The sequence below is a fragment of the Dermochelys coriacea genome, chromosome 28, assembly GCF_009764565.3.
Source record: "Dermochelys coriacea isolate rDerCor1 chromosome 28, rDerCor1.pri.v4, whole genome shotgun sequence".
Taxonomy (NCBI): Eukaryota; Metazoa; Chordata; order Testudines; family Dermochelyidae; genus Dermochelys; species Dermochelys coriacea.
The window spans coordinates 2,515,209-2,542,939 of record NC_050095.1 but is presented as its reverse complement, the minus strand read 5'-3'; the positions used below and the strand labels follow the sequence as shown (position 1 = coordinate 2,542,939).

General features: G+C 55.3%; 3 protein-coding genes and 1 pseudogene across 6 annotated transcripts in view; 2 read left to right on the top strand and 2 right to left on the bottom strand.

The window, feature by feature from the left end:
- LOC119849428 (zinc finger protein OZF-like) overlaps positions 1-27,731 on the bottom strand; it is a 776,365-nt gene that overhangs the window by 666,973 nt on the left and 81,661 nt on the right. The window lies entirely within an intron of this gene.
- The window catches only part of LOC119849371, a 1,398,949-nt pseudogene that overhangs the window by 1,320,654 nt on the left and 50,564 nt on the right, over positions 1-27,731 (top strand).
- The window catches only part of LOC122457746 (zinc finger protein 28 homolog), a 173,428-nt gene that overhangs the window by 124,000 nt on the left and 21,697 nt on the right, over positions 1-27,731 (top strand). The window lies entirely within an intron of this gene.
- Positions 5,762-27,184, bottom strand: LOC119849392 (hydroperoxide isomerase ALOXE3-like). Of its 2 annotated transcripts, XM_043503793.1 has the most exons (14): positions 26,733-27,183; positions 24,992-25,196; positions 24,348-24,429; positions 23,684-23,806; positions 16,675-16,778; positions 16,144-16,316; positions 15,756-15,899; positions 15,131-15,334; positions 13,775-13,861; positions 12,079-12,248; positions 10,125-10,246; positions 9,420-9,520; positions 8,027-8,197; positions 5,762-6,256 (listed from the first exon to the last, which is right to left on the bottom strand). In XM_043503793.1, exons 1-14 carry the CDS (start codon positions 26,877-26,879, stop codon positions 6,077-6,079), a joined length of 2,013 nt encoding a protein of 670 aa, XP_043359728.1. In that variant the 5' UTR covers positions 26,880-27,183; the 3' UTR covers positions 5,762-6,076. The 2 variants fall into 2 exon arrangements, with proteins under 2 accessions (XP_043359728.1, XP_043359729.1); XM_043503794.1 differs by lacking the exon at positions 15,756-15,899 and having other exon boundaries at positions 26,733-27,184.

Below are 27,731 nucleotides of genomic sequence, written 5' to 3'. Positions count from 1 at the left end.
CTATCCAAGAGCAGAGGGGCAGTTCACATCTCATTAGGGCACGTATGGGACAAACCCACCCCAGCCTCACAGGAACAAAGGACACTGGCCTAGGCAACAACAAAGGATCTGTTGGACTCTCGAGTGAGTCACCTCCCTTCCTTTGGTCAGGTTGGGACTGCGATGACGTAATGCTCACCTGACTCTGAAGCGGGGAGCAAAGTCAAGAGGGAAGAAAGGACATGATAAAAGGGAGATGTTTGCCATGCTCTTCCTCTCTCTTCCACCTACGTCTGTAGACACCAACTGAAGCGCTGATCAAAGCGGAGAGCCTGGCTGAAGAACAACCAGCCAGCCTGTGGTGAGAAGCATCTACATTTGTAAGGGCATTGAAAGTGTTAAAATCAGCTTAGAATGTGTTTTGCTTTTATTTCATTTGACCAAATCTGACTTATGTTTTGACTTATAATAACTTAAAATCTATCTTTATAGTTAATAAATCTGTTTGTATGTTCTACCTGAAGCAGTGCATTTGGTTTGAAGCATATCAGAGTTTCCCCTTGGGAGAACAAGCCTGGTATATATCAATTTCTTTGTTAAATTGACAAACTCAGATAAGCTTGCAGCGTCCAGCGGGCATAACAGGGCTCTGCAAGATGGAGGTTCCTAGGGTTAGTAGTGTCATTCAGTTGCACAATCCAAGAAGCCGCTTACATGCCAGAGGCCGTGCGTGAACAGCCCAGGAGTGGGGGTTCTCACAGCAGAGCAGGGTCAGGCTGGCTCCCAGAGTCGAGGATTGGAGTGGCCTAGCAGATCACCGGTCCGGATAACACCAAAGGGGAATGTCACAGAGTGCTTTTACCTAAAACTACTTTTTATTAGGTCTCAAGGGCACACAATCTCTCTCTCTCTCTCTCTCTGTAGCAGTAGGGGGAGAGCATTCCCAACACTTCTATTTACCTGAAGTCTGAAATGTTTTCAACGAATCAGCAACCAGCTTTCTGGGGCCCCTCCTTCCGTCCAGTTGCTGGGGAGTTTAGATTCCCGATCCTTGCCCAAAGAAAAGCTTCCTCAGACTGCTCCAAAGTCTGTTCTTTCACCTAGTCTTTTAGAGCTAACTGAAATGAAGCACACACCTCACAGGGATTCCTAGTGGGTTGCCATAGTAAACCTGGTGGGTCACCAGTTCTCCTAATTTCAGCAAACGACTCGTTATCTCTTATCAGAAAAGCATTTCTAGTCACAGCAATACTTCAGAAGTACTTAAACCCAAGGTCGGCTGTCCAAACATTCCTTCCATTCTCATGGTTCATTAACTCCCTGCTCATCCTCCCAGTCCAATGAGAAAACCTGCAAACACATAGCTGTATGGCCTTGCCTCTTGGGGCCTAAGATTATTCCTAGCTACGTGGCATTTGGTTTTCAGCCAACAGTGGTTGGACAGACAAGATGGCTGACTGTAGTCCTGCCAGGTTCTGGGGTTACCTGCAGGAATGTCAAATCCGGGGGGTTACAAGCTCCCTTCAGTGAGTCCACCCGAGTTGGAGACCTGAGAGAGACTTTTACCCCCAAAGGGAGCACTGCACCCTGCCACCTCCAGCATGTGAAGTAACTCTCAGGCAGTGTTGTGAAAGCAGTGCTGTTTTTTAGATGTCTGGAACCTAGCTCACTTGGGTCATGAGAAGCCAACAGCAAGTTACAGCCTGGTCCATCTTGGTTGGTCCAGAGCCCTCAAACCCATCTGGCTTCCTGTGGAGCGGTGGATCATCCATAGTCGTTTGTTGCTAGGTATCAGGCAATTGTAGTGGCTATTGTCTTCTTAGACTCTCCATGACATGGAGGTAGGCAGGTATCCATCACACCCTACAGGATTTACTCTGCAGAGAGTCAACAACCTTTTCCCACCACCAGGTTAACTATGCAGCACATTGGGGGAACTGACACACAGGCGGTATTCTGATAAACTATCACAGAAAATGCCCACTCCATCACACAAGCCCTTTCCGGGTTGTCAGTTTCCCCTGCTTATTCATCACAGGATTACGTTCACCCTCTTAGCTACAGCATCTCACTGGGGTCTCATGTTTAGTCAGTGTTTACCAAGACCAACCTGCTCTGCTCATGAATTGTACACCAGTAGCACCTCAAGTCACCAACCAGGACAATGAGCCACCATGGGGCACTGCTCAGACAGCTGACAAACAGGACAGACTCATCCCCAGGACGTTCTCAAGCTCAACAAGGAGCAAAGAAATGAGACCAGGATGCCCAAGTTGAAAGGGAAATTGTTTGGGGGAAGTTTTCTGTCTTCTGTCATACAGGAGGTCAGAGTAGATGATCACAATAGATTCATAGATCCCAAGGCCAGCAGGGACTAAGACGTGGAAAACCTATGGGTGCCTCTGTTTCTGATGCATCTTAAAGAAGCCCCAGTTTTGAGCAGAACATGTCCCTTTGGGAAAATCAACTTTCTTAAGGTATCTTCAATCAACTCTTCAGGACCCTTCACCTGGACCCCCAGATTCTCAAACCACTTTTGCAAATATTGGACATAATGACGGAAGTGCAGGCCACCTTCACCCAGCAATGTGTCTCCATGCAGAATAAACCAACTCACAAGGGGACAGAGACCATGGTCCAGTGTGGCCACATCACCTGATAGAGGGATGAGCAGCTGAACCAAGACACCATCCCAGGCAAGGGGGTGGGGAATGGATAAGGAGGCATGTATGGGAAATGATTTCCTAATAAGGAGACTTGGTACTTGTTACTCGGAAATGACAACACCTGCCCATGGGATTTGCCTGGAGTACAACAGGCAATGTCAACACCCGCTCCTTCACTGGTGTGAAACCCGGAGGTAAGGGAGCCCTGAGACTGCTATGAAACTGGGGGTTTATGGAGACCCTGGGCAGATTCCCAGCTGGTGTCAATGCGAGTCTCTCTATTGAAGTCAGTGGGGCCGGATCCCCAGCAGGTGTGATTCACCATTGCTCCATCGGGTTGGGTGTATGTTCTCAGGATCATAGGTGTGTGCAGTTCATTCCATTAGGGTATGCACCCAGGGAGCCCCACCCTAGCCCCACCCCCATCCACTCCCTCCCCCTGACTGCCCCCTCAGAACCCCCAACCCCCCCGCTCCTTGTCCCAACTGCCCCCTCCTGAGACCCCCCCCCACTGTAACTGCCTCCCTAGGACCCTACCCCCTACCTGTCCCCTGACTACCCCAACCCTTATCCACACCCACACCCCCAGACAGACCCCCGGGACTCCCACACCTATCCAACCACTCCCCCCCCCCTGACAGGACCCCCAGAACTCCTGACGCATCCAACCGCCCCTGCTCCTTGTCCCCTGACCGCCCCCTCCAGAGACCCCCCCCCACCCCCGAATCACCTCTCAGGACTCCACCAACTAGCCAACCCCCCGTCCCGACTGCCCTGCCCCCTAGCCACACCCCTTCCCCCTGACAGGCCCTCTGGGACTCCAATGCCTTGTCCCATGCCTCCGTTCCCCATCCCCTGACTGCCCCAGAGACACTCTGGCCCGTATCCAAACCCCCCCCCCCCCGGCCCAGCCCCACCACTCAGAACAGAGTCCCCACCAAATCCTACCCTGTCAGGGTTCCCTCCCCACTCTGAACTCTAGGGTACAGATGTGGGGACCCGATGAAAGACCCCCTAAGCTTATTCTGCCAGCTTAGGTTAAAAACTCCCCAGGTACAAATTCTCCCTTGTACCTTGGGTTTAAGTAATGCTGCCACCACCAAGTGATTTTTAAGAAAGAACCAGGGAAAAGGACCACTTGGAGTTACTCTTCCCCCAGCACCCCCGCAAGCCCTTACACCCTCTTTCCTGGGAGGCTTGAGAATCCAAACAAATTGGTTACAAAATGACCAAAGATCCAAACCCCTGGGTCTTGGAACAATGGAAAAATCAGTCAGGTTCTTAAAAGAAGGATTTTATTTAAAGAAAAGGTAAAAGAATCACCTCTGTAAAATCAGGATGGTAAATACTTTATAGGGTAATCAGATTCAAAATACAGAGGATTCCCCTCTAGGCAAAACTTTAAAGTTACAAAAAAAATGGGATAAGCCGCCCTCTAGCAAAGGGAAAATTCACAAGTTGAAAACAAAAGGTAATCTAACGTGCCTTGCCGTATTTACTTACTCTTTTTGTAATATCAGAGACTTGTACAGGATGGTTTATTGGAGAAGGAGTTTTTTTGACCTGATGCTTCTCTCTTTCCCCAGAGAGCACACCACAAAGCCTCTCCCCCGCCCCGCCCAAGATTTGAAAGTATCTTCTTTCCCCATTGGTCCCTTTGGTCAGGTGCCAACCAGGTTATTTGAGCTTTTTAACCCCTTACAGGGAAGGAGAAATTCTAGGCTACCCTGAGCTGTATGGTTATGACACACCCCCTGGACCAGTGATGTGATGGCACTTACGGGACGGGCACAAAGAGCACCAACCAAGCTGGAGCGCAGCCATGGAAGAGCGCTATGACTGATGTAAGTCAACAAAGCTCACATGTAGTTCTGGGGAGGCGGCAATTGGTTGGGCGGGCCCGGGTGGGCGGGGGGACCAAGTGGGGTCACGGTCGCAGCGTGGGGTTCACTGTGTGACATAATTACAACAACTTTGTGCAGCTGCTGAGGAAGTTTGTACAGGCAACAAATATATGCTGATTTGTAGAAATGTTGGTGGTGCCCAGAACCTGCCTCCGCCCCAACAAACTCCATCCCCCACCTGCTCAAGGCTCTGGGAGGGAGTTTGGGTGGGGGAGATCTGGAATGCAGGCCCTAGGCTGGGGCAGAAGATTGGGGTGCAGGCTCTGGGAGGGAGTTTGGGGATGGGAGGGGGTGCAGAGGTGAGGGCAGTGGGGTGTGGCTGCAGATGAGGGGTTTGAGTGTGGGAGGGGTGAGAGTAGGGGTATAGGGGGTGAGGGCTCTGTATGGGGTTGGGAATGAGGGGTTTGGAGTGTGGGAGGGGCTCAGGGTGAGAGTAGGAGTGTGGAGGGTGAAGGCTCTGTCTGGGGCTGGGGGGTTTGGGTTGTTAGTCTCAGGGCTAGGGCAGAGGGTTAGGGTGCGGGGGGATGAGGGCTCTGGCTGGGACTGGGGATAAGGTGTTTGAGGTGTTGGAGGGGGCTCAGGGCTGGGGCAGAGGGTGGGGTGCAGGGGGATGAGGGCTCTGGCTGGGGATAAGGTGTTTGGGGTGTTGGAGGGGGCTCAGGGCTGGGGCAGAGGGTTGAGGATGTGGTGGGGGGGTGAAAGCTCTGGCTGGGGGTCTTGGCTCTGGGGTTGGGCAGGGTTGGGGAAGAGTTTGGGGTGCAGGCAGGCTGCTCTGGACAGGGGCCAGAGAGGAGGATTCCCCCCCCCGCAGCACACTCCCCCCCACTACAGTCACCGCATGTGCTCCTAGGGCCTCTCTCAGTCCAGGAATCCCCCAGGCTGGGTGCCGGGGGAGCTGCGCGCACCTCCTCCCCTCCTCTTGCCCCTGACTGTAGCCTCACTGGGGGCGGGGGATGGGGCTGCCCCTTGCCCAGCGTGGGGCAGGAGCGGTCACTGCGGGCGGGGGCCCTGTGCTGGTGGAGGGGCCCGCTGGAAAAGGGAAGGGTCTGAGGGGGAAGGACGGGCTCAGTCTGGGTTGGCTGGCGAGAGGGGGGCACTAGGTCCCGGCGGCAGCGGTTGCTGCAGGGGGGGAGCAGGGAGCTGCAGGGCAGAGGCAGGGACGCTCTGCTCCAGGGCCCGGGGAGGTGTGTGCGGGGGGGGGGTGCAGGGGGAGGCCGGGCCGCCTCCACTCACCCCGCGCCGCTGGGGCCAGCAGCGATGTGAACAGGGCTCCGCCGCCATCACTGCTTGCAACTGCTGCAGCCCCCCCAAAGCCTCCAGCCGGGGAGGGGGAGGAGCAGCCGGAGCTCAGCAGGGCATTAGGGTGTCCCTGGGCACACCCCGTGCACACCCCCACGCTCAGGACGCCAGTGAGCATTTGGCTGTGGAGATGCTGTTGGCCTGGTCCTGTGGGGGGCATTCAGCGGTGAGTGTCCGGGTGAGGGGGTCTCCATCACGGGGCAGTTGGAGGGGTGGCACCTCTGGGTGTTATATGGCTGTGCTGTTCTCTATGTTAGGGGGATACATATAGTTGTAGCTCAGAGCTAGTGACTGGTTCCTCTCCTCAATTTCCCGGGAGATCTCTGCGAGGCGATCCTGGAAGGCAGCCATGAGCTGCTTTGGCCCGTGTTCGGTAAAGTGCTCCTCGGGGTATGTCCCCAGGGGTCTCTGGAAGGGAACAAGGGGAGTGGTGAATACAGAGGCATCAAAATCACTGACCCCCCCCCCCCACGGGATCAACTCCAGGGCTGCATTCTTATTACTCCAAGGCTGGAGTAGAGAAGAGAGGTTTTCTCCGGGATTGAGATGGCAAAGGCAAGGGCTGGGGCACTGACTGGTGGAGCTTTGCATGCAAGAGAAACAAACACTGAAGCAGCACAGAGCCAAGGAGACAGCCAGAACAAGCTTTGGGGGTGTGGCTCCGGACAAAGCCTAGAGAGAGAGAAGGTTTTTGGGCTGAGTGCTAGTTGGAAGGAGGCTTGGAACTGTGAGGGAGGAAATTGCTTCCTGTTCTTTGAGTCCTCCAGACTCTGCAAATAAACACAATTCCATCAAAGGAACACCTGGATCCATCACCAATGGAATTGATGGATTCCTGATGGAAACAATCCACACCTGAGTAATAATTTTCCACCCACATTTTTCTCTTTTTTTTGAGAAAAAATGTATGTTTGGTGACACCAAAATATTTTCTGAATTATCCCTTTTGCCAAAGCGTTAATTTAAAAATAAAACTCAAAATGGGTTGCATTTTTATTTTTTTAAGTTTTCAACCCATATTTCAGTTCCAAATGGCTTTTTGTGTCTATCGTTCCAAAATGTCCACACACAAAAATGCTCAGAATCGAAAGGAAACGTTGCTTTCGGGTTGAACAACAGGTTGTGTTTGACCCCTAAACGATTCATTTTCAACTTCTCGAAATCACCGACAAAAGCAGCGCTATTATAGCCGTGTTGGTCCCAGGATATTAGAGAGACAAGATGCAGGAGGTAGTATCTTTTATTGGACCAACTTTCCTTGGTGAAAGAGCTCGAAAGTTTGTCTCTCTCACCAACAGAAGTTGGTCCAATAAGAGAGATTCCCTCTCCCACCTTGTCTAACAAACCAAAAAAGTCACAGATTCACCCATCTCTGTCACTGGAGATTTTTAAGAGCAGGTTGATCAGACACCTGCCAAGGATGGTCTAGATCACAGAACCATAGAAGATCAGGGTTGGAAGGAACCTCAGGAGGTCACCTAGTCCAACCCCCTGCTCAAAGCAGAACCAATCCCCAACTAAATCATAGATAAAACTTACTCTTGCCTTGAGTGCAGGGGATTGGACTAGGTGACCGTTCGAAGTCCCTTCCAGTCTTACTCTTCTATAATTCTAACTGCAGGGTCCAAAATTTTGGTTAAACTGCCTGGGTCAGAAATGTTTAACAATACTCAGGGTGATCTGGGTCTATGGAGAGAACTGGAGAGTACTTTATGTCTGAATAGTGGTCGAACCCGTGTCCGTAGGGAAAGACCTCTCCCCACCTCTTCTGAAAGGCCCCAGGTCCCTAAACAATAATCACATGAATGTCACTTTGGGGACATTTCCTCCCTGCCGGCACAGTGGCCATCCACCCCCACCATGTCCCACTGCCTGCTGATAGTGTAACAGGAAAGGGGCTGAAATGCCTGGGTCCATGTCCTCAAATCAGCATCCGGTCCAATGGACCTCCTGATGATTGACACCAGCTGACGATCTGGCCCCATTGACTCCAATGGAGAGACGCCCATTGACACCAGGTGAGGTCTGGCCCCTCTGTGGGTGTTTCACAGGCAGTGGAGGACACATGCCCCTAATCCAATACTGAAAGATTCAGAGTGGGGGCTCCTCTCCCAAAAGACACCCCCATCCAGGGTCCCCCCCTCTTGCTCCACCAGCCCCAGCAGCCCCGCTTCTCACCATGTCCTGATCCTCATTACGCAGCACCCAGAGGACAGAGAGGATCAGGCGGGTGGTGTTCATCTCAGGGATGGTGTCCAGGAACTCCTTCAGGGTCACGTTGGCCTTGTTCTGGGGTGGCGGCTTCCTCATGGATGATGGGTAATTGGGCATGAAGACTGCCAGCTCGAACTGGGGCCGGGAAAGGGAAGCCAGAGGTTAGATCCCACCGGGGAGCTTGGCTGGCAAGGTCATGAGAGGACCCAGGAGTCCAGAGCAGGAGCCACAGGACCAACTGCCCAGGGGGTCCTGGGACCCTGCCCATCACCCAGCCTGACCCAGGCCCCATTCAGTAAACTGCAGAGGCAGTTTGGATCTGTGGCTGGGTCTCTGACCTGCATTCCAGTCCCAGCGACTCCATGATCTCCCTCTGTGCCACAGGGCAAGGCACCAAATCGCTCTATGACTCAATTTCCCCATCTGTATGAGGAAGGTGACCGTTCTTCCCATTGTCTTTTTTGTCTACTTAGAGGGTGAACTCTTTTGGTTAGGGACCATCTCTCACTATGTGATTGTGCAGTGCCTGGCACAGAGGGGGACCCGATCTCGGTCAGGGGGGAACTGTGCAGTGCCTGGCACAACGCAGGACATGATCTCGGTTGGGGGGGTTTGTGCAGTGCCCGGCACAAGGGGGGACCTGAGCTCAGTCAAAGGGGGGGTCTGTGCAGCACCCGGCACAAGGGGGGACCCTGATCTGAGCTGGGGTCTGTGCAGTGCCTGGTATGACTAGGCCCCGATCTCTGCCATGGATTTTCATTTCAATTCATTTTGTTGAAAAAATGGAAAAATTACAAAGGAAGTGAATATTTTCTTTAAAAAAAATTATCAGAGGGAGGGGACGGAACATGTGCAAGATGCTTGACAAAGCCAGGAATAGAACCCAGGGGTCCTGGCTCCCAGCCCCCCCTGCTCTAACCACTAGCCCTCACTCCCCTCCCAGAGCTGCAGATAGAACCCAGGAGTCCTGGCTCCCAGCCCCCCCCGCTCTAACCCACCAGACCCCACTCCCCTCCCAGAGCCGGGGAGAGAACCCAGGAGTCCTGGCTCCCAGCCACCCCGCCCCCTGCTCTAATCACTAAATCCCACTCCCCTTCCAGAGCTGCGGATAGAACCCAGGAGTCCTGGCTCCCAGCAACTCCATCTGGGCTAGAGTGGACTTTAAGCCACAGTAACTCCTGGGCATGAGCCACCAAGTCTCAGACCCCAAATTATGGGGTGTACCCAATGGGGCCCAAAAGGCAGGAGGGGACAGGCTGGGGCCCAAGGGCAGGGACACTGGTGTTAGGAGAGGAAAGGGGGGGAAGGAAAGAGACACCCCTCCAAGAGGGGGACAGGACGGCCGGCCCTCACCCACCTGCCCGGAGTTGACGGCGGCGTGATACGCAGAGCAGGTGAAGATCACCATGGTCAGGTACTTGGTCAGCTCAGCCGCGGTGCCCAGAGCCGAGGGGACGCCTGCCGGGGAGGGATGGACTGGTGAGCATGGGACGGGACCCCCCCCTCCCCTGCCCCTGGCTGGGAGCCTCCCCTCTCTGCTCCCTCTGCCAGCGGTGATGCTGGGCCAGTGCAATACCAGCATCACTACTGTTAGTGCACGTGTAACACTGTGCAGGTGGGATCGAACCGGGGGCCTCTGGAGCTTTTACCACATGAGCTAAAAGCCACGTGGAGGCGTGCGGGCGACCCATGGCTGTTGCACGGCAGGCGTCACGCCTAGGCCCTGGCTGACGTTTTCACAAGTGCCTTGGGGTTTGGAGGTTTCAGAGTAGCAGCCGTGTTAGTCTGTATTCGCAAAAAGAAAAGGAGTACTTGTGGCACCTTAGAGACTAACAAATTTATTAGAGCATAAGCTTTCGTGAGCTGTAGCTACAGCTCACGAAAGCTTATGCTCTAATAAATTTGTTAGTCTCTAAGGTGCCACAAGTACTCTTTTTCTTTTTGGGGTTTGGAGACACCTTAACGGGGGCTGGTTCTTGGGGGTGGGAGGGAGGACCCCTCAGTGGCACCCGTGACCCCGGGCCCAGAGATTGCTGCCCGCTAGCCACCCCTGCGCTCTCACCCGACGCCTGCCGGTCGAGGAATCCCTTGGTGAATATCTCGCCCACCCACGCCTGCAGCTCGTGGTCACTCTGCACCGAGAGGCTGGTCTGGTAGTAGATCCCCACGATGCCGGAGACAAAACTGGGAGAGGTAAAGGGGAATCGGGTCAGGTTGGACGCCGGGGTCCATGGTGAGAGGTTCTCCCCTTGGACAAGCCTGGGAGCCCCCCCTCCCTCCAGTCTCCACACAGCTATTCCTGCTACCCTTCAACTTCACGTCTTAGGTGGTCCAGGTTCTCCTCCATCCCCCGTGCCACCCAGGAGATTTGGTTTTAGAGGTTAGGGTCAAATGTTTCCAAGCCTCTAAGTGATTTAGGAACCTGCCTGCCATTCTCCAAAGGGACTTAGGTGCATGGTGGGTTAAATTTACAAAGGCAGCTGGGTGCCCAGAGCAATTTACAAAATGCCCGAGCTGGTTCAGTGCCTAAATCCCATGGATGTTGGCAATTAGGTTCCTAAATCGAGTGGGACGAAATGTTTGCACCAGGGTGGCCGGAACAGGGGAGGCCAAGGAGCCCCATCGCTTCTTACCCGCCTTAAGGGGAAGCGACAGGGGCGGGGGCGGAGTGGAGCAAGCAGGGGCAAGAGGCAGAATGAGGGCGGAGCCTTGGGGGGAATGGAGTGGGGGTGGGGCCATGGTGCAAGCGCTGGTGGCCCCCCTACTTCTAGGGAGTTTCCAGCGATCCTGGTTTGAGCTAAAACTTTTGGGGGGTACAAAATGGAGTCGCGGTGACCCTGAAAGAGTTTGCAAATGAATTCAGTGTTGCCAAATCTTGTGCTGAAAAACAAACCACCCGAAAATCTGGAAACCTCCCCGAAAAATTTAACTTTTTGTTCAAACATTTGTTCAAAGTGCCCTGGAAAATTTTTTTTTTTTAAATCAAAAATGTTTCAAAATGCTCCAAATGGAAACAAACCAAGTCCCAATTATTTTTGGAGTGTGATTTTTTTCGAGGGGCTGAACATTTTGAAAATGTCAGTTTGGGGCCAACCTAAAACTATTTTATTTAATTAATTAATTTATTTATACTTTTCAAAACTGCCATCCTACAAAAAAACTCCTCACTCCTTTGACCGTGTGGGCACTTTGGAAAATGTGACCCTCTAAATGGAGACTTGCCCCGGGTTAAGCACAGAAGTGAATTTAAAGCAAGTTAATTGAACTTAGAGGTTTTTAAGGCCCTGGGTGGGATGATTTCATAGAATCACAGAAGATCAGGGCTAGAAGGGACCTCAGGAGGCATCTAGTCCAACCCCCTGCTCAAAGCAGGACCAACCCCAATTATATCATCCCAGCCAGGGCTTTGTCAAGCTGGGCCTTAAAAACCTCTGTGGATGGAGATTCCACCACCCCCCTAGGGAACCCATTCCAGTGCTTCACCACCCTCCTCGTGAAATAGTGTTTCCTAATGTCCAACTTAGACCTTCCCCACTGCAACTTGAGACCATTACTCAAGATTTAGTTGGGGTTGGTCCTGCTTTGAGCAGGGGGTTGGACTAGATACCTCCTGAGGTCTCTTTCAACCCTGATCTTCTATGATTCTATGAACCGGCAGCAGATCCTGGGGCTGACGGTCTCATTTTGGCTGTTCTTCGATTGGGGTCACGTTGAAGTGATTTCAGTGAAAGTGAATTAAGAGCATCCACAAAGGGCATTTGTCACTAAACCGGATTGAAATCTGATTTCAGTTATCAACGGGCCCAACTTTGTGTGGGAAAGGATGTTCGCTGGATCCTAGAAGAACACTCTCAGTATGCAGGGCTCAAGACCTGGATTCCCAGGGGGCTCTGCTCCGACCCCCTCCACACTCAGAGCCCCAACCCTTTGCCCCCTGTGATTTCACTAGGTCTAACCCCTTCCCCTGCACTTGCCTTCATCTCTCCTCCCTACACCCCACCCAGCACCCCCTTCACCTCTCTATAGCTGCCCAGATCTTGAGCCCATTGTCCCTGTAGTAGTAGTTCTGGAGCGAGCTGACACCGCGCTCCTGGATGTCATCGGGAAGGCAGAGCGTGGTGTAGGTCAGGTTCTCCAGGCCCTTGCGGAGAAGCTCGGCGAGGCCTGGTCGCCCGGTCGCTATGGCCTGTGGAATATAGACCCGGCCCGGGCCCGCTGGAAGTTACTGCCACGGAGCTGCAGGCCCCGGGGATAGGATAGGACACTGGAATTGCGTTAATTCCCCAGAGTCTGTGGCAGCGCTGGGAATCGAACTTACGAAATCATTTGGTGACAACTTATTTTCCCTCCCAAAATATGTTCACTGATTAAAGTGACCGGGAAAGTAAAAGGAAATGGGGACAAGGGAGACAAAAGGAAGAAGGAGAAGAAGGAAAAAAGGGAGGAAAGCAGGAATAATGAAGAAAGATGAACAATGGGGGAAAACAAGAAAAAACAGAAAGAAAAAACAAGAAAAAGAAGTGAAAAAATAAGAGAAAAGAGGGGGGAACAACAAGAAAAAGGGGAAACCCCAGAAAAACCAAGAAAAAACACAAATCAAGAAAAAGAAGTGAAGAGAGAAAGAAGCTAAGAAAACAGGGAAAAGGGGGGGAGGGTAAACAAAGAAAAAGGGAAAAACCCCAGGGCAAAAAAGGAAAAAAACAATGGAAAAAAGTGAAAAGAGAAAGAAACAAACAAGGGAAAAGAAAAAATCCAAGAAATAAATGAAAAGAAAAAAACAGACAAACCAAGAGAAAAAAGGGAAAAAAGAAAAAAAAAAAGGGGGGGGAAGGGAAAAGAGGATAAAACCAAGGAAAAGGGAAAATCCAAGAACAAAACGGTAAAACCCAGGAAAAAGTGAGGTGGGGGAGAGGAGCCGGGAAAACAGGGAAAGGAAGAAGAAGGGGAATCTCAGGGAAAAGAAGCAAAAGGAAACAAGGACACGAAGGAAGGAAAATCACGATTATGAAGGAAAATGCCATGAACTTTTTTTTTGAAAACCAACCATTTTAAGAGTAAAACCTTTTATTTTTACCAATGGCCATTTTTCAGTGAAAAACTTGTTCCCTCGCCCTGCGTCGCCCTGATCAGAAGGCAGGAAACTGCACTTTGGGCCATGCCCACAAAAGGACTAATTGTGCTTGGGTTGAAGTGGTTTCAGTGAAAATGAATTAAGAGCGTCCACACGGGGAGGTGTGGCACTAAACCAGATTAAAATCTGACCTCAGTTATCAACGGGTGCAACTTTGTGTGGAAAAGTATGTTCGCTGGATCCCAGTTGTGAGGTGGCCTATGAGCGCCGACCACCAGGAGGAGCTGCTTCTGCCTTGCGTTTGATTGGCTGAGCAGGCTGGGGGCAGAGCTGGGTGGAGATTAGGAGGGGCAGTGGTGTAGACGATTTGATGGACAGTTTGGTCACTCTCCCTCCTTTCTGAACAAGCTATGGGAGGCAGTGTGGCCTAGGGACTAGAACCCAGCTCGCCCTGGTTCTACCAAAGGCATGCTGAGTGACCTTAGGCAAATGAGTCCCTGCCTTCTGCCTCAGTTTCCCCATCTGTAAAATGAAGCTAATGCTCCTGATGTCCTTTGTAAAGTGCTTCGAGATCTAGGGTTGAAAAACACCAGCTACAAGCAAGGGATTATATTATTATTATGAGACGATCCCCTCTGTACCCGATCGAATACGCCCCCGGAGCTGATGAGAAAGGTCCGGGCCAGGACATTGATGTGGATGGAGAACCGGATGTGAGGGATCAGGAGCTGAAAGAGAAGAGGCACAGGGGCTGAAGCAACTGGAGAGAAGGTGTCAAACACACACACACCTGGGCACTTCTAGAACACACACACACACACACGGCGATACGGGTGACTCCTGAGTACAACTTTGGGGGTACATGCCCAGCTGGGCCCCTCTCAAACTGTTGCGTCCACTTGAACTCTTTGGGAGCAAACATTACTCAGGCCTTGTGTGCGCATCACAAAGGCATACACGGCACTTCTGAGGAATGTGCCCGAGCCAGGCACATCTGGGGCATGGCACCAGGCAAAGCGCACACACACTGGGCACCTCTGGGGCATGTGCCCCAGCCAGGCACACCAAGAACTGGGCACGCTTAGTCAACTCCCTTAACAAGTCCCAGCACCTGCAGAAGTGGGTGTGACAAAGTGGGACTGTTCTTAATGGTTCCTCTGAATACTGTAGTGGTGCCTCAGTTTCCCCTATGCAGTTCTTAAATATCTAGGGGGTGGGATAAGGGGGTATGATCATTGCAGAGCCCTAGAGGGCAGGTGTGTGCAGGGGTCTGGACACAGAGAATGGCCGACACCCTGTTTCCTGGCACCTGATGGCCTGGGCTCTTCCCCCCTGCAAGGTGAGAGCTAAAGGGTTGGAGAACAAAGGAATCCAGTGACCTCCTGGCCCGGAAATGGGACTAAGGCCAGAGGAGCGGGGGCTGGAGAGAGTTTCAGTTTGGGGCTGGCTGGGGACATGGAGTGAAGTGCAGACGGGGTTGTCTGGCTCACTGCCCCGCCCAAAGTGGACCCGGCTGAGGGGTCCTGTTCTCTGCACCTACAAGCTCTGTGTTAGAGCGTGTTCCTGTCGTCTAATAAACCTTCTGTGTTACTGGCTGGCTGAGATCATGTCTGACTGCGGAGTTGGGGGGCAGGACCCTCTGGCTTCCCCAGGACCCTGCCAGGGCGGACTCATTGTGGGAAGCGCATGGAGGGTCAGAGGAGGCTGGATGCTCTGAGGTCCGACCAGGAAGGTGGACGCCGGGTGAGCTGTGTGTCCTGCAGACAGGCTGCTCCCAGAAAGGAGACTTCCCCCGAGTCCTGCCTGGCTTCGTAGGGAGCAGCTCCAGAGCATCGCCCGGGGACTCCATGACAGTGGGTAGCCAGGAATGGGACTCACCCCACCCCTGATGCCACCTGTTTGACCCTTGCATAAGGTGCTGGGCGTGGACACTGGCTGCCTGCCGCCGTCCCATTGGCTGGCCCCGCCTGCCCACAGCAGCTCCGCCCCCCCCTCACCTTGTACAGGGGGTGGCACATGGGCAGCTGGCGCTGGATTGCCACTGAGAAGACCTCGGCCAGCAGGTGGGCGCGGAGCAGGTGGGAGGTGACCTCGTGCAGGTGAAACTCGGAGCTGTGCACCCAGGTCTTGGCCAGAGTCCAGAGCCAGTCGGAGTCACTGGGCAGGACGATGGGGCTTTCGGGATCTGGGCGCTGGCTGAGCTGTGGAGGAGCTGGGTCAGGGAAATGGGTCCGGTACCCCCCTTGGTCAGAGCAATGGGCCCACCCAGTCTGGTATCCCTTCTGGCTCAAAGCGATAGGCCCATCCAGCTCGGTATCCCCCCCTCTCCACCTTGCATCTCAGAGCAATGGGCCCATCCAGTTCCTATTCCCCCCTGGATCGAAGCAATGTGTCCATCCAGCCCCATATTCCCCCAATGGACCCATTCACCTGTTGGATCAGAGCAATGGGTCCACAGGGTCTGTGCAGCGCCTGGCACGCTTGGGCCCTGTCCGAAATAATAATTGTGCCTTTTGTAATGATGGAGCCCAGGAGCTCCCTAGCTGCAGGGGGGGCCAGGTGATACAGGAGGGGCCCTGATAACTCCCCGCGCAGGCGCCGGCGCGCAGAGAAACCCCTCACCTGGATGGCCAAGGGGACGACCTCCCCGCTGGGTTTCTGGTGCAGCAGGCACAGGGGCGCGGCGATGTACTGCTGGTGCCCGTTCACTTCAATGGTGGGAATGTCTTCCAGGAGCTTGTAATCTGCTAGATAGATGCTCCCTCTCTGTCACGCAGAGCAGAGGAGGGTCAGTGCCCCGCTCCCAGGGCTGTGAGCTTCCCTTCAGCATGTCCCAGCATGCAACACACACAGCGCTTACACAGTGTTAAAATGCAGCCACCTCTGGGGTGGAGGAGCTGGTTATCGAGGGATCCCTCACCTGGCGCTCAGATGCAGCCACCTGTGCCTGGACTTGGCAGGGCTGGGACTCAGCCAGGCTCTGATTATTTGGAGGGGGGCGGGGTGTTACCTGCAGCTCCTCCCGGAGGCTGGTGGATTCCCCCAGGGAGCCGGCCACCATCTCCTGCGTCACGGGGAAATTCTCCGGGAGCGCCGAGCATTTCCGGATCAGAACGGGGTTGAACCCGTTCAGATATTGGTACCCGAAGAAAGCATCTTCCTTCCAGTGCTCAGTGACGTACTCTGGGGATGCAGACACACGCCAGCTCTTTAAATAAAACCCCATTGGCAGGGGAGGGGAGTGGGGTCTGGTGGTTAGAGCGGGGGGTGGGGGGTCCCTGCAAGCCAGGACACCTGGGTTCTCTCCCCAGCTCTGGAAAGGGAGTGGGGTCTAGCGGATAGAACAGGGGGGCTGGGAGTAGTGAGGGGAGCCCTAGTGGGGGGCTGAGACTGGCAGGACTAGCTATGCTGGAGGGGCCGTGTGGGGGCTCACCACCCCACAGGGGATGCAGGGAAGGAAAGGGGGTTCCAGCGCCAGGGGGTCGCCCTGTGCTGGGGTTGGCTCCCCGCCCCTCCCCACAGCGCTTGGGGCAACACGGACCTGAGACGGGGCTGTGATAGAACCAGAAAATCTTTGGGATGTCAGTTAACATCTCCCAGGAGTACGGCCGGTCCAGGAACCCCTTCAGCTTGGACTCCAGCACCCTGCGGGAACAGGGAGCTGGGCTCAGAGACTGGGGGGGCTCAGGCTGTGGGTGCCCTCTGCCTGCTCCCCCGTCTGTCCCTCTTCACACCCCTGTCTCTATGCGTCCCCATCCACAGCCTCTGTCGGTCCCCCCAACATCCCTCTGACCCCACACACACCCTCTGTCTGTCCTCCTAACGCCCCTCTGACCCCAAACACACCCTGTGTCGGTCCCTCCTAAAACCTCTCTGATCCCATACACAACGTCTGTCTGTCCTCCTAACGTCCCTCTGACCCCATACACACCCTCTGTCCGTCCTCCTAACGCCCCTCTGACCCCACACACACCCTCTGTCTGTCCTCCTAACGCCCCTCTGACCCCAAACACACCCTGTGTCGGTCCCTCCTAAAACCTCTCTGATCCCATACACAACGTCTGTCTGTCCTCCTAACGTCCCTCTGACCCCATACACACCCTCTGTCCGTCCTCCTAACGCCCCTCTGACCCCATACACACCCTCTGTCTGTACTCCTTATGCCCCTCTGACCCCATACACACCCTCTGTCCATCCTCCTAACACCCCTCTGACCCCATACACACCTTCTGTCTGTCCTCCTAACGCCCCTCTGACCCCATACACACCCTCTGTCTGTCCTCCTAATGCCCCTCTGACCCCATACACACCTTCTGTTTGTCCTCCTAACGCCCCTCTGACCCCATACACACCCTGTGTCGGTCCCTCCTAACGCCTATCTGACCCCATACACACCCTCTGTCTGTCCTCCTAACGCCCCTCTGACCCCATACACCTCTGTCTGTCCTAACGTCCCTCTGACCCCATACACACCCTCTGTCTGTCCTCCTAAAACCTCTCTGACCCCATACACACCCTCTGTCTATCCTCCTAACGCCCCTCTGACCCCAAACACACCCTGTGTTGGTCCCTCCTAACGCCCCTCTGACCCCATACACACCCTCTGTCTGTACTCCTTACGCCTCTCTGACCCCATACACACCCTCTGTCTGTACTCCTTACGCCTCTCTGACCCCATACACACCTTCTGTCTCTCCTCCTAACGCCCCTCTGACCCCATACACACCCTCTGTCGATCCTCCTATCGCTCCTCTGACCCCATACACACCCTCTGCCTGTCCTCCTTACACCCCTCTAACCGCATACACACCCTCTGTTTCCCCTAACACCCCTCTGACCCCATACACACCCTCTGTCTGTCCTCCTTACACGCCTCTAACTGCATACACATCCTCTGTCTCCCCAACGCCCCTCTGACCCCATACACATCCTCTGTCTGTCCTCCATACGCCCCTCAGACCACATACACACCTTCTGTCTGTCCCCCTCACACCCCTCTGACCCCATAAACACCCTCTGTCTGTCCTCCTCACGCCCCTCTGACGCCATACACACCCTGTGTCGGTCCCTCCTAACACCCCTCTGACCCCATACACACCCTCTGTCTCTCCTCCTAACGCCCCTCTGACCCCATACACACCCTTTGTCGGTCCCTCCTCACTCCCCTCTGAACCAATACACACCCTCTGTCTCTCCTCCTAAGGCCCCTCTGAACCCATACACACCCTCCTTCTGTCCTCCTAACACCCCTCTGACCCCATACACACCCTCTGCATCTCCTCCTTATGCCCCTCTGAACCCATACACAGCCTCTGTCTGTCCTCCTCACACCCCTCTGACGCCATACACACCCTCTGTCAGTCCCCCCAAAACCTGTCTGAGCCCATACACACCCTCTGCATGTCTTCCTAATGCCCTCTGACCCCGTACACACCCTCTGTTGGTCCCCCCAACACCCTCTGACCCCATATACACCCTCTGTCGGTCCCTCCTCACTCCCCTCAGACCACATACACACCCTCTGTCTGTCCTCCTAACACCCCTCTGACACCATACACACCCTCTGTCGGTCCCTACTAACGCCCCTCTGACCCCATACACACCCTCTGTCTGTCCTCCTAATGCTCCTCTGAGCCCATACACACATTGTGTAGGTCCCCCCAAAACTACTCTGACCCCATACACACCCTCTGTCTACCCTCCTAACACCTTCTGACCCCATACACACCCTCTGTCGGTCCTCCTAAAGCCCCTCTGATCCCATACACACCCTCTGTCGGTCCCCCCAACACCCTTCTGACCCCATCCACACCCTCTGTCTGTCCTACTAACACCCCTCTAACCGCATACACACCCTCTGTCTGTCCTCCTCACGCCCCTCTGACCCCATACACAACCTCTGTCGGTCCCCCCAACACTCCTCTGACCAGAAACACATCCTCTGTCTGTCCTCGTAAAACCTCTCTGACCCCATACACACCCTCTGTCTGTCCTCCTAACGCCCCTCTGACCCCATACACACCCTCTGTCTGTCCTCCTAATGCCCCTCTGACCCCATACACACCCTCCTTCTGTCCTTCTAACACCCCTGTGACCCCACACACACCCTCTGTCTGTCCTCCTCACGCCCCTCTGACAACATACACACCCTCTGTTGGTGCCCCCAACACATTTCTGACCCCATACACACCCTCTGTCTGTACTCCTTACGCCCCTCTGACCCCATACACACCCTCTGTCTGTACTCCTTACGCCCCTCTGACCCCATACACAATCTCTGTCTGTACTCCTAATGCCCCTCTGACCCCATATACAACCTCTGTAGGTCCCCCCAACACCCATCTGAACCCATACACACCTTCTGTCAGTCCCTCCTAACGCCCCTCTGACCCCATAAACACCCTCTGTCTGTCCTCCTAACGCCCCTCTGACCCCATACACACCCTCTGTCTGTCCTCCTAAGGCCCCTCTAAAACAATACACACCCTCTCTCTGTCCTCCTCACGCCCCTCTGACACCATACACACCTTCTGTCTCTCCTCCTAAAGACCCTCTGACCCCATACACACCCTCTGTCGGTCCTCCTTACACCCCTCTGACTCCATACAGAACCTCTGTCTGTCCTCTTAACGGCCCTCTGACCCCATACACACCCTCTTTCTGTCGCTTCTCACTCCCCTCTGACCTCATACACACCCTCTGTCTGTCCTCCTAACGCCCCTCTAACCCCATACACACCCTCCTTCTGTCCTCCTAACACCCCTGTGACCCCATACATACCCTCTGTCTGTCCTCCTAACGCCCCTCTAACCCCATACACACCCTCTGTCTGTCCTCCTCACGACCCTCTGACCCCATACACACCCTCATTCTGTCCTCCTCACGCCCCTCTGACACCGTACACACCTTCTGTCGGTCCCCCCAACACACTTCTGACCCCATACACATCCTCTGTCTGTCCTCCTAATGCCCCTCTGACCCCATATACAACCTCTGTCTGTCCTCCTAATGCCCCTCTGACCCAATACACACCCTCTGTCGGTCCCCCCAACACCCATCTGAACCCATACACACCTTCTGTCGTTCCCTCCTCACTCCCCTCTGACCCCATACACACCCTCTGTCGGTCCCTCCTAACGCCCCTCTGACCCCATAAACACCCTCTGTCTGTCCTCCTAACGCCCCTCTGAACCAATACACACCCTCTGTCTGTCCTCCTAAAGCCCCTGTGACCCCATACACACCCTCTGTCCATCCCTCCTCACTCCCCTCTGACCCCATACACACCCTCTGTCTGTCCTTCTAACGCCCCTCTGACCCCATACACACCCTCTGTCTGTCCCTTCTCACTCCCCTCTGACCCCATACACACCCTCTGTCTGTCCTCCTAACAACCCTCTGACCCCATACACACCCTCTGTCGGTCCTTCTAACTCCCCTCTGACCCCATACACACCCTCTGTCGGTCCTCCTAACGGCCCTCTCACCCCATACACACTCTCCATCTGTCCTAACGCTCCTCTGACCCCATACACACCCTCTGTCGGTCCCCCCAACACTCCTCTGACCCCAAACACATCCTCTGTCTGTCCTCGTAACACCCCTCTGACCCCATACACACCTTCCGTCTGTCCTCCTAATGCCCCTCTGACCCCATACACACCCTCTCTCTCCTCCTAACGCCCCTCTGACCCCATACACACCCTCTGTGGGTCCCTCTTAACGCACCTCTGACCCCATAGACACCCTCTGTCTGTCCTCCTAACACCCTTCTGACCCCATACACACGCTCTGTGGGTCCCTCCTAACGCCCCTCTGACCCCATACAAACCCTCTGTCTTTCCACCTTACGCCCCTCTGACCCCATACACAACCTCTGTCTATCCTCCTAATGCCCCTCGGATCCCACTGACAACCTCTTTCTGTCCCCCCTCACACCGCTCTGACACCATACACACCTTTTGTCTGTCTTCCTCACGCCCCTCTGACCCCATACACACCCTCCTTCTGTACTCCTAACACCCTTCTGACCCCTTACACACCCTCTGTCTGTGCTCCTCACATCCCTCTAACCCGATATACACCCTCCAACAGTCCCACCAACACCCATCTGAACCTATACACACCTTCTGTTTGTCCTCCTAATGCCTCCGACCCTGTACACACACTCTGTCGGTGCCCCCAACAACCCTCTGACCCTATACACACGCTCTGTTGGTCCCTCCTCACTCCCCTCTGACCCCATACAAACCCTCTGTCGGTGCCTCCTAATGCCCCTCTGACCCCATACACACCCTCTGTCTGTCCTCCTAACACCCCACTGACCCCATACGCACCGTCTGTCTGTCCTCCTAAGGCTCCTCTGAACCCATACACACCTTCTGTAGGTACCCCCAAAACCCCACTGACCCCATACGCACCCTCTGTCGGTCCCTCCTAACGCCCCTCTGACGCCATACACACCCTCTGTCGGTCCTCCTAACACCTTTCTGACCCGATACATATTGTCTGTCGGTCCCCCCAATACCCCTCTGACCCCATACACACCCTCTGTCTGTCCTCCTAACGCCCCTCTAACCCCATACGCACCCTCTGTCGGTCCCCCCAACACACCTCTGACCCCATACACACCCTCTGTTTGTCCTCCTAACGCCCCTCTAACCCCATACACACCCTCCTTCTGTCCTCCTAACACCCCTGTGACCCCATACATACCCTCTGTCTGTCCTCCTAACGCCCCTCTAACCCCATACACACCCTCTGTCTGTCCTCCTCACGACCCTCTGACCCCATACACACCCTCATTCTGTCCTCCTCACGCCCCTCTGACACCGTACACACCTTCTGTCGGTCCCCCCAAAACACTTCTGACCCCATACACATCCTCTGTCTGTCCTCGTTACGCTCCTCTCACCCCATACACGCCTTCTGTCCCCCCAACACCCCTCTGACCCCATACACACCCTCTGTCTGTCCTCCTAACGCCCCTCTGACCGCATAAACACCCTCTCTCTGTCCTCCTCATGCCCCTCTGACCCCATACACACCCTCTGTCTGTCCCCGCTCACAGAGCTCTGACCCTATACACACCCTCTGTTTGTCCTCCTAACTCCCCTCTGAACCCATACACACCCCCTGTCTGTTCTTCTAATTCCCCTCTGATGCTATACACACCCTCTGTCGCTCCCCCAACATACCTCTTAACTCATACACATCCTCTGTCGGTCCCCCCAACACCCCTCTGAACCCATAGACGCCCTCTGTCTGGTCACTGGCTTCACACCTGTCTGCCTAGCTGTTCCCATGTGCACCCTCTGTCCATCCATAAACACCTGTCTGTCTGGCCCATGTGACCCCTTTTTCCTCCCCATACAGCCCATTCTCTCTGTGTCTCTGATCCAGTGTACAGCCTCCATCTGTCTGATCCCACACACCTCCTTATGTCTGTCTCTCCCCGTACTCGCCCTTCTGTCCCATACGCGCCCCCCTGTCCTTCCCCATGTGCACCCTATGTCTGTCTGGCCCCATACACACCCCTCTGTCTCTCCAGCCTCACACACCCCATCTATCTGTCGCTCTAGCTATGGGTCCAGCCCTTTTTCCAACCTGGCCCCCAGCACTGGACCCTCTCACCAGTGCCACAGACAGGGCAAACCCCTCCTGGATCCGACTCCCTAGTTCCACATCCCTGAGCCCGGGCACCACTAGAACCTCACGTTGGGTGACCCCTAGTTCTCGGCTTCCTGGGGCACCGTTCCCCCTTCTGCAGAGCTGCCTGCCTCTCCTGCTCCCGGACGCATTCGCCTGCATTAAAAGGCATTTTCTCGGCATAGGCCCAGCGGACTTGGGGACCCAGCCGGCGTGGTAGGTCTGTCCCATCTCCACCGCGGCTTATTGCCCCACCTGTCCTTGCCCCAACCTCACCTTGGAGCAGCAGAAATTGTATATTTACTACCCCGATCTCTGAGGACAATCTGGAATGCAACTGATCCCTGCAGAACCTAGGTAGATAGATAGATAGATAGATAGATAGATAGATAGATAGATAGAGTGGATGGGGAGAGATAGAGGGCATGTGGGGGGATAGATCGATAGATCGATGGGGTGTGTGGGGGTAGATAGATAGATAGATAGATGGGGTGGATGGGGAGAGAGAGAGAGAGAGAGAGAGAGAGAGATCCTGCTTCAGTGATACAGGATTCAGAGTAGCAGCCGTGTTAGTCTGTATTCGCAAAAAGAAAAGGAGTACTTGTGGCACCTTAGAGACTAACAAATTTATTAGAGCATAAGCTTTCGTGAGCTACAGCTCACTTCATCGGATCGAAAGCTTATGCTCTAATAAATTTGCTAGTCTCTAAGATGCCACAAGTACTCCTTTAAATAATTTCTGTAACTCCTAATGAGAGACACAAAAGATCAGCTCCTCAAGGATACATAGGTGCCTAACTCCCTTTTCTTCCAATGGGATTTAGGCACCTCAATCCCTCTGGAGAGCTGGGCCACCTTTCTAGGAGGTGGACTTTCAGCCACCCCACCGCCCCACTACTTACGCCGCTGAGCCACGCCCGAAGAAAGCAGAGGCCTTGGGGAACGAATACTGGATGTTGACCTCGGCGGTCAGGGCACTGTCGATGTCGGCACACCAGGGGGTGCCAGGGATGTACTCCTTCCACCTGTCCCGGGGAAGAGGGCGATTAATAACAATCCTCTCCTGCTCTGCGTCAGACGATCTCAAAGCGCCTTAGCAAAGACTAGTGTGTCGTTCTACAGGTGGTGAAACTGAGGCATGGAGTGGGTGGGGGGGAAACAAGACGTGGCAGAACCCAGGTATCCTGACTCTCCACTCCAGGGCTTTATCCACTAGGCCCCACCGCACCTGGGGCTTAACTAAGACAGCGGCCAGGGCAGGGACTGAGCGCTCCTTCACCTCCAGGAGCAAGCAGGGGTGGGTTAAGCCCTCGGCCCTACTGGCTCATGCCTCATCTCTCAGACCCCGTCCCCCTGCCTCTATTTATTCGATTACAACAGAAGCTCAGCTTGAGGGTTTTTAAAAAAATGTTCATTCGTTTCTACTCCTTTGGGCTGCACAGAAAAGCTTTAAACCATGACCCAGCTGTAACTGACACAGTGACAGTGCCTGAGTTTGCGGGGAGCCTGAACCCATTGCTCTGGAGGGGGAGGGGAACTGCCCTAAATGTTCCCCCTTTGACTCACCTATATCTTTCCTGTTGCAGCACCAGCTCCTCATGACGGTACTTCTGAAGCAGGTAGTGGGAGTCGTCACTAGGGATTTGAGCTAGAGAGAGAGACTGTGACATCTGACCACTCCCTGCAGTGGGGGATGTATCCCAGACCCCTCTGACCCTACAGGGCTCCCTCGTGCCAGCCTTCTAGCTTCCTGTCTAACCCCATACACCCGCCTTCTCTCTAGCCCCATCTATCCATCCATCCCCCGCCCCACACCCCATCTAGCGAGCTAGCTAATCGCTATGGCACTTTTCTTCCGTTCCCACTTTTCATGGAAAAAAATAAATGATCTCTGCTCGGTTGCTGACCCCTCTCACAGCTCGGTGGCAGCCAGCTGTAAATTGACCCCCATGGACTAAACCTGTCTAAGACAGGTGAAGCCAGTTGAAGTGTTTCCACGGGCAAAGATGCACCCACGTAGCTAAACTGGATTTAAAATCACCCCCGTGACTTGGATGCAGCCCCGGACTCAGATATCCTGGGCAGTGGGTTTCTCCTAGGGGGGGACAGGTAGCCCCAGGGCCTCGTAGAAATCCAGGAGCCACAGAGATGCAGGAGTGGCAACAAGAAAGGGAACCCAGGAGTCCAGGCGTACCCGCAGTGGGTCATACCTGTGCTTTCCACCAGCTCCACGGTGCAGTAGCCCTGAATCCACCGATAAAAGGGAAATTGGTAGGTGTCCCCCTCGGGGGACGTCACCCGGAGCGTGTTGCAGTACCACATGCTCTCGGGGAATACGGAGTAGGGTTCCTTGTGGAGCCGGATCAGCACGATGGGCCCCAGGGCTCGCTCACTGGGCACCTCGTACTCCTGCACCTGGGGGAGACGAAGCACGGGGAGGGTGTCCCGGCCACTCGGGGTGGAGAGGGTTGCACAGGCAGATCTGCGGGTACAGCTCCTTCTTCGCCGTCGCTGGATCCCCAGCTGGTGTCCATGGGTGCCTCTCCATTGCAATCAACGGGGCCAGATCCTCAGCCCCTTTTAACCCAGTTGGGGATCTGGCCCCGTTGACTCCAATGGAGAGACGCCCATTGACACCAGTTGGGATCTGGCCTTGACTCCAATGGAGAGACGCCCATTGACACCCGCTGGGGGTTTGGCCTCCATTGAAACCAGCTCTTTGAGCTGCTGAACTCTTATCCCCCTTTGCCAAGTGATACAAACATTGAGAGTGTTTATTGATCAAATTCTCAGATGGCGTGAGTAATTGTGCCAGGAGCTGCACAGGTCCCAAGTGAGATTAGGGTTTAGGCATGCGATCTAGGACTGCACGGGGTGTTGCAGCACCCCGAGGTTTTACGCAGGGCTGCTGGTCCCACGCCCAGACCTCCACTCCCCGATCTGGGGCTCAGGTGCCGGTTGCATGCTTCATTTCCCTGCCACTGACCCCATGCCTGGGGCCCCGCAACCAACACCCCCTCCCCCGTTCTCGGGGCTCGCTCACCCCCAGTCTTTGCCCCCTTACTCCTATCTGGGTCCCCACCTCCCAGGGACACAGTACTGTTGCCCGCCCTCAGCTGGTGGGGGGGTGGCGGCGCAGACAGGGGTAACGGGGCTGGCTTTCAGCACCCCCACTATTAAAAGCTTTCCAGCACTAGTGGTTCAGGGTCCCTGTCACTCCAGGTGCTACCAGACCCCGACAGAGATCAGGGCCCCGTCGCTCCGGGGACTGCACAGACCCTGACCGAGATCAGGGCCCCGATTGCGCCAGATGTTGCCCAGATATAAAATAACAGACCGTCCAGAGCCTAGAACCCAGGTGCCAGGTGAGGGTGCAGCCCGTAGACCACAGCTGGTACCGTTCAGCCCCGTGGGCCGCTGGCAGCCCCATGGAAATCCCCAGCATCCCGGCTGTAGACCCCCTCACCCTCCCCACTGCGGGGCAGGGATTGGAGGCAGGGCTGGGGCCTCCCCTCCCAACCCACAGCACTGGGATTCCGTCAGGGGGTCTCGCCCCGTCAAGCTGGCATGAGGGCACCCAGCCCTGCCTCCCCCCATCCTCTTTTGCTGCATTTGAGTAAGTCAGCCTGGTCTGGCCCGGCATCAACCAGGCTCCGACGGAGACGGGAGATCCCGCTCCCCTCTTTTGAGGACTCGAGCGCTGTAAAATGGCGGAGAATGACCCCACCTTTGGGTTTAGGCAGCCTGCCTAAATCCTAATGCGCGGTCGTTCTCGCCCATTTTACCTCTGGGGAAACTGAGGCACGAGCGCTGGCTTCTGGGGGCAGAGCCACGAATATAACCCCGGGGTCCTGAGTCCCGGCCAGGCCCTCAAACCATTGCTCCTCGCTTCCTGAATGGATCCCCGCCCCCTCCCACACCCCCACAGAAGGAACCGCGTAAAATACTCACTAATCCCGGCTGAAAGTCCAACCCATATTGGTCCAGCAGATGCTTGGGGCTTTCCCCGTCGATGCCCACCAGGGTGATGGAGATGGTGTCAAAAGTGCCAGCCAGGGCGCCCTGGCCGGTGGACACCTGGACTTTGTAGACGGCCATCAGGGATGGGCCGGGGGCCGGGCTGCTCCCAGGCAATGAGGGGGCTTCTGGCTCCAAGGGGCGGATAATCTGGGGAGCCCGTCCCGACGGTGCAGCTCTGAGTTGTCCCTCGCGGGGAGCTGGCTGGGCGACCCCTGCTTATTCACCGGCTGGCTCGGGACGGAGGCCAAGCGTGGGCAGAGGAGGTGGGGAATGCAGCGCCCCCCAGGCTGAGCCCCGCCTGGCACTTCCAAGCCGCCCCACACCTGGCTGCACCCGTGATGAGGCCCATGCCCCCCAGCACAGAGGGTGGGCGGTGCCAGCTGGCACACGGCAGCGCCCCAACAGCTGCCATGGGGCGCTCCAGAGCCGAGGGCTTGCCACAGATCCAGAGAGTCTTACAAGGGCGGGGCGGGGGGGGGGTCAGATCTCAGGCGGGGCCTGGGCAGCATCTGGCACAACGGGACTCCAGCCTCGGTCGGGGGATTTGGTGGACAACTTTCCAATCGTTGCAAACCGAACACCCTAACTTCGCCCCTTCTCCGAGGTCCCTGCGTCCCCCTTCCCTCGGGGGCTGGGTCTCCCCCCACCCTCACTCACTTTCACCGGGCTGGGGAAGGGGCTTGGGGTGCAGGAGGGGCCGAGGGGCTCCGGCTGGAGGGTGCAGGGTGTGGGGTGGGGCCGGGGCTGTGGGATTTGGGTAGCAGAAGGGAGCTCCAGGCTCGGAGGTGGGGGGCATGACATGAAACGGTTCTCAGTACTTCGCGGAGCAAACGGCTTTTGAACCCGGAGCCTCAATGCAGAACATCCTTTGCAGTCCCTGGTGTGCAATACTGCTGGGATGTCTCGCCCGCGGGGGACAGCGGCTCACCG

What these genes read in the sequence shown, in the direction of transcription:
- LOC119849392 (XM_043503793.1), bottom strand. Translation starts at nt 26,879, where the DNA reads ATGGCCGTCTACAAAGTCCAGGTGTCCACCGGCCAGGGCGCCCTGGCT. An exon ending in CCTCGACCGGCAGGCGTCGG is followed by an intron (nt 9,521 to 10,124) that starts GTGAGAGCGCAG and finishes CCTCCCCGGCAG; the next exon opens with GCGTCCCCTCGGCTCTGGGC. An exon ending in GTAATGAGGATCAGGACATG is followed by an intron (nt 6,257 to 8,026) that starts GTGAGAAGCGGG and finishes GTTCCCTTCCAG; the next exon opens with AGACCCCTGGGGACATACCC.